We start from the raw sequence: 10,321 nt of genomic DNA on the forward strand, positions 1-10,321 counted from the left end.
CCAGCACCCCAGCCCTATCCTCCATCCTGTCAGCACTTCCGTCACACAGGTCTCTATTCTGTATCCTACTGAACATTTCACAATGTGCACCACGTGGAATATGATTCTAAACACCACACTGGTAAGTAAATACAGTCATCTAATTTTTAAATTTAGAATTATTGGTTCAAACCACAATGAGTATTATAAAAGATGGGTTTTTTTGTTTTGTTTTGTTTTGTTTGTTTGAGACAGGGTCTTGCTCTGTTGCCATGGCTGAAGTGCAGTGGCACGATCACAGCTCACTGCAGCCTCAGCCTCCTGGCCTCAAGCAATCCTCCCACCTCAGCCTCCTGAGTAGCTGGGACTACAGGCATGTGCTGCCCTACCTGGCTAATCTTTTATTATTTGTAGAGATAGGGTCTCCCTATGTTGCCCAGCCTATTCGGTTTTTCAAAACAGGAATTTTAAAAGAATTTGCATGCTTTAAATTCCTTTACACTCAGGCAGGAGGATAGCCTGAGGCCCAGATTCTGACACCAGCTTCAGCAACACAGCAACACCCTGGCTATAAAAAGTTTTTGAAATTACGACATAAAATCCTTTATAAATGGGGCCCAGTGTTTTAGTAAACTCAACTAGAGGGGCTCCTACCGTTTCACCAAGATGCGGATTGGGTCGGTCATGAACTTGTTGGTCATCTCCAGAATCTCGTGTGGCAGCGTGGCACTGATGAGCACCACCTGTGTGGCTGGAGGCAGGTACCTGTACACGTCATAGATCTGCTCTTTGAAACCTGGGACAGGGCGCAAGACAGGTGAGGGATGCTTAGGGCGGCACGCCCAGCATTCCCACTGGGTGAGAGGCAGAGTGGGGATAAGGTACGGTTGACAGGATCTCACTTTTACAGAACCAGGCCACATCCACGCGTTCTCTCCGTCCCTACTTCCCGCCCGGCCCGAGTGTTATCTGGTTGAGGGAATCTGGTTTTCCTCTGGTGCTTCTTCAATCTGAAGTGCTCTAGGGATCAAGAAACCCACCCCGAGAGTCCTAGACGCCAAATAAAAAGCAGTAGAGAGGCTGGCCTGAGTCACCCACAATCTCAGATGCCTGCGGCGCAGTCCCGACTCACTTCCACCTGCCACTGTCCTGTGAGATTGGCATCCACTGTGCCCAGACCTGCCACATTTTAAAGAGAACCCAGACATCTTGTTACAGAAAATCTCCCAGTGAAAAATGCTGCCCACTTATTCACATTATTTAACATGGCACAGGCGGAATCAACACGGGAGCCAGCACACATGCACCCTCCGCCAGGCCTGGGCAGAGCTGGGCAAAGGAGAAGGGAGCCAGGAGCAGGCAGGGGCCCAGCCTCCTCACCACAGGGCCAGTTAATGAACTGGAGGCTCTGACTCCATAAATCATATGTGGCCAGAGAATCTGCATTTCTACAAGTCCCCAGGTGACAAGGATGCTCCCGGCCTGTGCCCCTCACTGTGAGGACCTCTGCCCTAAGTGCCACAAGCACAAAGAGCCACCCACAACCCAGGGCTTCCTCAGCCACCACAGAAACTGAGTGTGGTCACCGAACCTTTAACCTCAATGAGGAGCAGGGGGTCCAATAAAGGGCCCCAGAAGGAGGAAGGGAGGGATGTGAGGTGCTCAGAGCACAGGCCCCCAAAGAACTGCTGGAACCAGAGGCCCGAGACGTGGCTGAGAGGATGCCCATGGGTGCTGCTGGTGAGTGCTGAGAACAAAGCACTTCCTCACCACCCACCTGATACCCTTATGAAGACCCTGGGGGGCCTGCCACAGACCCTCACAGTGAATTCGAGGTGACACATCACCATGCATTTCCCAATCACTATTCTAAGAGAAGAACTGCTATCACCTAGAGGTCCTCACTTCAGAACACCTATGAAAATCCAAGAAAGTGTACATCCGAATCCTACCAGTTTATCTTTGTGTGCATGTGTGTTTTGTTTTGTTTTTTTTTTGAGATAGAGTCTTGCTCTATTGCCCAGACTGCAGTGCAGTGGGGCGATCTTGGCTCACTGCACCTCCACCTCCCGGGTTCCAGCAATTCTCCTGGCTCAGTCTTCCAGGTAGCTGGGATTACGGGCACACATTACTACCCACCACCACACACACCTGGCTTATTTTCGTATTTTTAATAGAGACGGAATTTCGCCATGTTGCCCAGGCTGGTCTTGAACTCCTGACCTCAGGTGATCCTCCCACCTCGGCCTCCCAAAGTGCTGGGATTACAGGTGTGAGCCACTGTGCCCACCCTCCAATTTATCTTAAAGAATGAAAATAGCCTACACAACCAAGAAATATATTATGGAACATCCCTCCAACAGAATACCTTATTGCCATTAAACAGGCCACAGAACACTTATCATGGACAGATGCATTTTCAAAAAAGCAGATTATCAAACCGAATACACGTGATTCCACGTCTATTAACTACAGCTACGTACAGAAAGTCTGGAAACATATTGTTTTAGGAAAAACCTCCAAACTAGGTTTTTCCTCTGCTCTCACACCAACACAATCCTCAACACAGGAGATGACGTCTGTGAGTGACCGGGGGAACGGGGCTTTTCCTGCCCACCAAGCAGGAGACAGGAGTGCAGGGCCCTCCAGTGAACTCTGAGACTCCCTACCCGGAGCTGCTGCACAGATGCATGGTGTATATATGTATATGTATCATAATACCACGCACGTATTTTGCAATATTTTTTAAGATTGGGTTGTTCTGTCACCCAGGATGGCACGATCACCGCTCACGGTGGCCTCCAACTCCTGGGCTGAAGTGATCCTCCCACCTCAGCCACCCAAGTACCTGGGACTGGCCCATGCCACCACACTCTGCTAATTTTTAATTTTTAATTTTTTTGTAGCGAGCACGTCTCTCTCTGTTGCCCAGACTGGTCCTGAACACCTGGTCTCAATGGTACTCCCGTCTTGGCTTCCCAAGGTGTCTGGATTATAAGTGTGAGTCACCAAGCTCAGCCTTATTTTGTGATTTTTATTCATTTTTAATAACTATATCTCTTCAATAAACATGTATTTGCATATATCACAAAAGAACATGAAAGGCATTTGTAGGAAGTCCGGGCCCTGCTGGTGTTGCCCTCCACTGCTCCACAACCCCCGTGGGCCATGTCCTTCCCGGAGCGGCGCCCCCTTCCCTCCTTGCTCCTCTGAACTCGTTTCTCTAGCCACTCAGCTTGCAGTCTCACAGCTCCGCCTGGGTTTACTTCTGGGTCTTTAGCCCCGAGCCCAGGATTAAAGGCCTCGATGACGAAGTCACTGGCACCTGCACTCCGCTACTCCACAGCCGCTCTGGGCAGCCACTGCCCCAGTGGGCCGCGCGGTCCTGACTCTAGGCTCTCTGACAATGGACATCCTGACAGATGGCCCTGACCTTGGCCCATGAGTTTGTCTGTCTGGAATGGGCCTATGAGTTATGTCCACGTTTCTTCCAACTTTGATAAAAGCTCCTCCACCCTCAAGTGTCCTTTCTCTCTGCTTCCCCTCGGCCAAGCCTTCTGTCAACCACACCATACGCTCCTTCTCCGTCCTCCCATCACCACATCAGGCCTCCACGGAGGAGCCTGGAGTTGGCTCTGAGCACTCAACAGAAACTGTCTCAGAGGATCCCTAGGAGGCTCTAGGACCCCCTTCCAGTGCTGACCCACTCACCCACCCCTGCCAGGCCCCTGGTGGCTGCTGACCCTGTCCGTGTCCTCCCTGGGCTCTGTCCCACCTCTCCATGAGACATACTCTGTGCTTCCTAGGTGCCCCCGCCCCAGTCTCCCAGCTGTCTGTTCTTCCACTTGGCCCACATGTTCCTGGGGTTCATGGACCCCACTGCCTGGCTCTACCCAGGGGGCTGTCGATATGCAGCTGAGGCCAGACCCTTCCAAGCATGTGACAGACTAAGGGTGTACCAAGGCACCTAAAAGCTAAGACATGTCAAGTCTGAAGTAACTATGTCACCTGACTCCCAGATCCGCCCTCACCTGCCATCTGCCTTACCACCCGTGTGCCAGCCTAGCAACACACCTGGGACTCTCCTGAGTTAGGAAGGCTGCCTAGGGGTTGGTGGGGGTGGCAGAGGGGCCAGCCACCAGCCCTCAACCTTCCCTCAAACCTTCCCTTCCTTCAGTCTAACCCCTGCTTTGGATCCCCACTGCCACGTGGGTGAGGCTACCACCTCACCTGGATCAATGCCGCTGCATAAAACTGTGGGTCAAACAGGCCTTCTCACTGCAGCCCTGGATATGCAGCTCAGGGTTCATCTCTTGCACTTCCCTCCCGCCCCATCCAGTTCAAGCCATGGTGAGCCACTTCCCTGAAGATATGTGCACACATCTTTAGCCACAACTACCCAGAAGGCTCAGGCAGGAGGACTGCTTGAGCCCAGGAGGCCAAAGCTATAGTGAGCCATGATCATGCCACTGTGCTCACTACTCCAGGCTGGGCAACAGAGCAAGACTCTGCCTCAAAAAATGAATAAATAAAATCAAGGTAGGAATTTCTGTTCATAATTGCCACCAAGGCACAACTATTTTTCCACAATGAAAACACTACTCACATTCAGAACATTCATTGGCTATCTGTTTCAGTTTTACACTGTGAAAATTTAAGAACTAAGAATTACGTCAGTAGAAAAGTAATTCTTGTTACTCATACCTTTATTCAACATTTCATCAGCTTCATCCAAAACCAACATTTTGATAGCACGTGTCCTTAAGCTTCTGCGACGAATCATATCTATGACATGAGATTTTGAAATAATTACGACAAATCATATCTATAACATGAGATTTTGAAATAATCACACCTGAGGCTCCCAGGAAAGAGCTCATCATTCCAGCTGGTCTCAGTGTTCCAGAGACCTTCCCTCTACCTCCCGCAAGTGATCCAGGTGCAAAAGTCTACCGTGCGGCCCACCAAATTGAAAGCTGTCCTGTACCATTTAAGTGCGTCTTACAAATACTACTGGCAGTACCGTTTTTAGTGACAAAAGTGCTTACCAAAAACACGCCCTGGAGTGCCCGCGACAACATGCTGTCCATAATCCAGCTTCCTGATGTCCTCCCCAACATTGGTGCCTCCAATGCAGGCATGGCACTGGACATTCATGTAGTCGCCGAGAGCGAGCAGCCCCTAAATCAAAGCACAGGTTCACGTCCAGGGTGGGAGAGGGAAACATCCATGGTTTCCAAAAAGAAAGATTGTTTCTACTCTAAGATGATCACCAATTATTATTTATGCCATTATTATCTTGAAAACACAAAATTCACCTGCTCTTTTCTCTGACAAAATCAAGGTAATTTTGCTGGTTTCTTTCTTTTTTTTTTTTTGAGACGGAGTCTTGCTCTGTCGTCCGAGCTGGAGTGCAGTGGTGTGATCTCGGCTCACTGCAAGCTCCGCCTCCCAGGTTCACACCATTCTCCCACCTCAGCCTCCCTAGTAGCTGGGACTACAGGCGCCCACCAGCACACCTGGCTAATTTTGTTTTTGTATTTTTAGTAGAGATGGGGTTTCACAGTGTTCGCCAGGATGGTCTCGATCTCCTGACCTCATGATCCGCCTGCCTCAGCCTCCCAAAGTGCTGGGATTACAGGCATGAGCCACCGCGCCTGGCCTGCTGGTTTCTTATTACAAAAGTTATACCATTAACAGAAAACAACATATAAAATTCATAATTCCATCCACCAAAGAAACCAACATTAACATCTTAATATACATCTTTTTAAATATACATCTTTATATTATGTAAGTATAAAATGGGTACAATTTATTTTTTTGAGACGGAGTTTCACTCTTGTTGCCAGGCTGGAGTACAGTGGCGCACTCTCAGCTCACTGCAACCTCTGCCTCCCGGGTTCAAGTGATTCTCCTGCTCAGCCTCCTGAGTAGCTGGGATTATAGGCACCTGCCACCACGCCCAGCTCATTTTTTATATTTTTAGTAGAGACAGGGTTTCTCTATGTTGACCAGGCTGGTCTCAAACTCCTGACCTCAGGTGATCCACCCAACTCGGCCTAATTTATTTTTATTAAAATTGATTTTTTCGCTGAAAAATCTACATTTCTAAGGCTGTAAAAAAGTACTGAGAGCACACAAGCCACACGAAAAATGACTTAATACAAACCAGCAATTTATATAATGATTCATGGCAAAATGTAAATCAGGAAGAAAATTTTGAGGTATCAGAAAACAGGATTGGATTAAATAAATAAGTCAAGTGTTTCACAACTAAATCACAAAAGCAGTACTTGCAAATCGGACACCGCTATCTTTAGCCATCTTACCTTCTGGATCTGCACAGCTAACTCTCTCGTGGGAGCCAAGATCAAAGCTTGAGTTTCACGAACCTGGTGAAATAATTTATCAGAAAATAGAGAATTCTCAGTATTATCAAGGTGGATTGTAGTAATTCACACTGAGATCTATGTGAGAAATAGTATCTCATATTAATCATACTTCTCATCTCTTACAGAGATTAGCAAATCTTAATGTCATTTAAATTGCAAATCCAGCAATAACTTAATGTGTCAGGATCCTCGTTTGGAGACAAGAACTTCCTCTAGTTAAATAGAGAATCATGACAGAATATTAGTGCAAATATTAGTGTACAACTAAGACTCTGTAAAAATTTGCTGAGTCAATACATACTAGAAAATTTTTAATTGTACTTTTTGAACACTGTAGTTACAGAAGAAAAAGCAGGTATTTCCTAGAATTACAGAACAGTCTGTTTTAAGAATGGCAAATTACCTGAATATCCAAACACTGGAGGACTGAGATACTGAAGGTGGCTGTTTTGCCTGTGCCGGACTGAGACCTATTGAAGGAAACAAGAGCAGCGGGATTAGAGGGAGGACAGGCCACGTCCCAGCTGCACTCCAAGGCCTGGGCTCCAGAGGCACTAATGTACCTTCTTCCAAGAAGCCCCCGTACCCAGTAACATCTGAACTGCAAGGAGGCGGGACTCGGGCCCAGTGTCACAGCTTGTTAAGTGTCCATGAGGAGAGTAGATATGGCTTCTGCATGGGGGGCAATGGAGCCACAGACTCTGTCACTTCAAGAGGTGTTTCATAGGTGTCAGAAAAAGGACTCCCCTTTATCTAAATACAACTCTTTTCCTTCTAGGATTTTGGACTAACTCTCTCCTCCAAAGAAATTTTTGTGTAAATGAGTTTTTGAAATTAGGCAAACAAGGAATAAAGCTATTAAAAGAGGATTTGTGGTGCTAGGAGATAAGGCTATATACAGGTTTTCATTCATAGTTCCTAGCTCACAGCTCCCATAGCCCTTGTTACAGTCTTACTAAATTGATGGGTTTGTTAGGCCTCAGGAAACAATCTCTCTGACCTTCTGCTCTCCTTTCGCCTGCTCCACAGCGGGGCTCTAATCTTCCCTGCCTTTCAGATTTTAAGTCATAAAGACCCTCATTTCACGGCATGGTGGCTCAGGCCTGTATTCCCAACACTCTGGGACGCAGAGGCAGGACTGATTGAAGCCAGGAATTCGAGACCAGCCTGGGCAATACAGGAAGAGACCCCATTTCTAAACAAAACAAAAAACCAACCAGGAATGGTAGCACATTCAGGCAGTCCCAGCTACTTGGGAGGTTGAGGTGGGACGATTCCTTAATCCTTGGAGTTAGAGGCTGCAGTGAGCTATGACCGCACCACTGCATTCCCCCTGGTGACAAAGTGAGGCCCCATATCTTAACACAAAAAATGTTTAGGCCGGGCACAGTGGCTCACGCCTGTAATCCCAAGGCTTTGGGAAGCCAAGGCAGGGAGACTGCCAGGAGTTTGAGAGCAGCCTGGGCAACACAAGGAAACCCTGTCTCTACAGAAAATAAAAAACGTAAATGATGATGTGTGCCTCTAGTCCCAGCTACCTGGGAGGCCGAGGTAGGAGAATCACTTGAGTCTGGGAGGTTGAGGCTGCTGTGAGCTGTAATCACACAACTGCACTCCAGCCTGGGAGACAGAGTAAGACCCTGTCTCAAAAAAAGTAAAAAATTCAAATTAAAAAAAATTTTTTTAAAAAGCATTATGGTATTATCCTAGAAAAGCTCCTGCCCTATTCCCTGGGCGGGGGAAAGAATGCTGACCTCATGGAATTTTCCATAGAAACCCAAGAGGACCAAGTTCGAAGAGCTTCTGGATGGCTGAACGCAGACAGTGGAACACAAGGAGGTTCTGGGAGGCTGCACCCCCGCCCCCATATCTGTATCCTTTGCAGTACCCTTTATAATAAACCACTAAATGTGTTTCCCTGAGTTCTTTGAGCTGCTGTTCCAGCAAATTAATCCAACCTAAAGAGGGGATCATGGGAACCCCAACTCCAAGCTGCTTGGTCAGAAGTTCTAGACATCCAAACTTATAACTGATGCCTGAAAAGAGGGTAGTTGAGGGGACTGAGCCCTCAACCTGTGGGATATGGCCTGTCTCCAGGCAGATGGTATGAGCTGAACTGGAGGACACCCAACTGGAAAACCCCCACACAAGTCGTCTTCTGTGCTGATGACTGTGGTGGTGGTGTGAGAGCAGAGGAAAAGCAGTCTGTTTTTCGGAAATTGTGTTACATACAACTCCACCTGCCAGCAAACCACTAAGCAAAGCTGGCTAAGAAAATGAAAGCCTTGGCCGGGCACAGTAACTCACGCCTGTAATCCCAGCACTTTAGGAGGCCAAGGAGGGTGGATCACCTGAGGTCGGGAGTTTGAGACTGGCCTGACCAACATGGTGAAACCCCATCTCTACTAAAAATACGAAAAGTAGCCGGGCGTGGTGGTGGGCGCCTGTAATCCCAGCTACTTGGGAGGGTGAGGCAGGAGAATCTCTTGAAACCGAGAGGCAAAGGTTGCAGTGAGCCGAGATGGTGCCACTGCGCTCCAGCCTGGGCGACTGAGCGAGACTCCATCTCAAAAAGAAAATGAAAGCTTTCTATAGTAGAGAACAGAAATTTAAAAATTATTAAACCCTGTGGCTAAAGTCAGGGCACATGTTGGTACTGAGTGTGTAGAAGCTGAGGGAAACAGTCATCCCAGAGCATCTAACTGCACTGCGCTGCCCAAATTTGCATCCAGCCCCGCGCCGCACCCCAGGACAACTTACTGCGCGATGACATCTCTCCCTTTGATGATCTGCTTGATTGCTCGTTGCTGGATTGCTGATGGTTTTTCAAAACCTGCAAATAAAAACAAAAAAATAGCTCTCGCTACAATGACAGCACAGAAACCCTGTACTGTGAGCTCCTCAGGGGCAGACATGGTTTGCCTTTTGAACCTGTCCTCCCGCCTAACCCAGTGTTCAGCATAGCAAGCTCTCAAAACCCAGGGGCTCAATGAATCGGACTAAGTGGATTTCTAAACTAACATGAGATATTATTTGTAAAGGCAAATCTCTATTTTAAAAAAACCACCAAATTGCAGAATACAGAAAAATAATAATGATAATCTTCTGGGTATGCAGCATCTGGAAGTATAAGTGCCAAAATGTTCCTGGCAGTTACTGCAGTAGAGGGGTGAAAAGCAGCTAACTTTTTACTCTAATTACTTCCTTAGGTTTGACTGGATTACAAACAACCTATACTACTTTTTAAATTAAAAACAAAAACAAAAAAAGCAGGAAAGTCACTGTAGCCATTCTTCTCTCCTGCTAGCTAGCATTAAGTCTGTGTGTTGCTGACAGGTCTACAACTCTATTTAACCTGCTTGGGTCACACTGTGGGGTGTCCTATGCTGTTCTCCTGTCTGGATGCAGCTCACTAACTACCAAACCATCTCTCCTGCAAAGCAGCTACTACACCAAAGGGGGAGGCTATTTTGAAGAAGAACCATGTGTTTTTCAAGTAAGTAAATAAAACTTTATGTACAAAACTCTATTTCAGTTATTTTTTGGTAGTCTCTTAAATGTAGCTCTGTTCAGTTCTGGGGCATAGCGAAAAATGAGAAACAAAAGAAAATGTAGCACAATTTCCCATCTTAACACAAAAGCAAATATAGCAGATGATTTAAACTCTTCACCAAGAGCAAGCACATGGATGGGAAACTAACAACAGTGTCTTAGGGCAGGGACCGCCTGAGTGCCAGGAAACCAGGTGGGGCTGTCAGCCTCGCTGGAAGGCTGGCTGAGATGCTTTCTCACCACCCATCCTCAGCACCTTCGCCTCACTTTGTTCAAACTGTTGTGGCATCAAGAATTACAGGATAAGACCAGGTGGGGTGGCTCACACCTGTAATCCCATCACTTTGGGAGGCTGAGGCTGGCAGATCACTGAGGTCAGGAGTTCAAGACCAGCC

General features: G+C 47.4%; 1 protein-coding gene across 1 annotated transcript in view; it reads right to left on the bottom strand.

Moving 5' to 3' along the window:
* Nucleotides 1-10,321, bottom strand: part of EIF4A3 (eukaryotic translation initiation factor 4A3) — a 52,018-nt gene that overhangs the window by 3,374 nt on the left and 38,323 nt on the right. Inside the window, exons 2-7 of the mRNA XM_011967212.1 lie at nt 9,135-9,237; nt 6,778-6,844; nt 6,312-6,374; nt 5,028-5,160; nt 4,684-4,764; nt 634-775 (exon numbers count right to left, since the gene is read on the bottom strand). Coding sequence (XP_011822602.1) covers nt 634-775; nt 4,684-4,764; nt 5,028-5,160; nt 6,312-6,374; nt 6,778-6,844; nt 9,135-9,237 — 589 coding nt within the window. The remainder of the gene's footprint in view (nt 1-633; nt 776-4,683; nt 4,765-5,027; nt 5,161-6,311; nt 6,375-6,777; nt 6,845-9,134; nt 9,238-10,321) is intronic.

Source organism: Mandrillus leucophaeus, unplaced genomic scaffold (genome assembly GCF_000951045.1).
Source record: "Mandrillus leucophaeus isolate KB7577 unplaced genomic scaffold, Mleu.le_1.0 Scaffold1, whole genome shotgun sequence".
NCBI classification, from domain to species: domain Eukaryota; kingdom Metazoa; phylum Chordata; class Mammalia; order Primates; family Cercopithecidae; genus Mandrillus; species Mandrillus leucophaeus.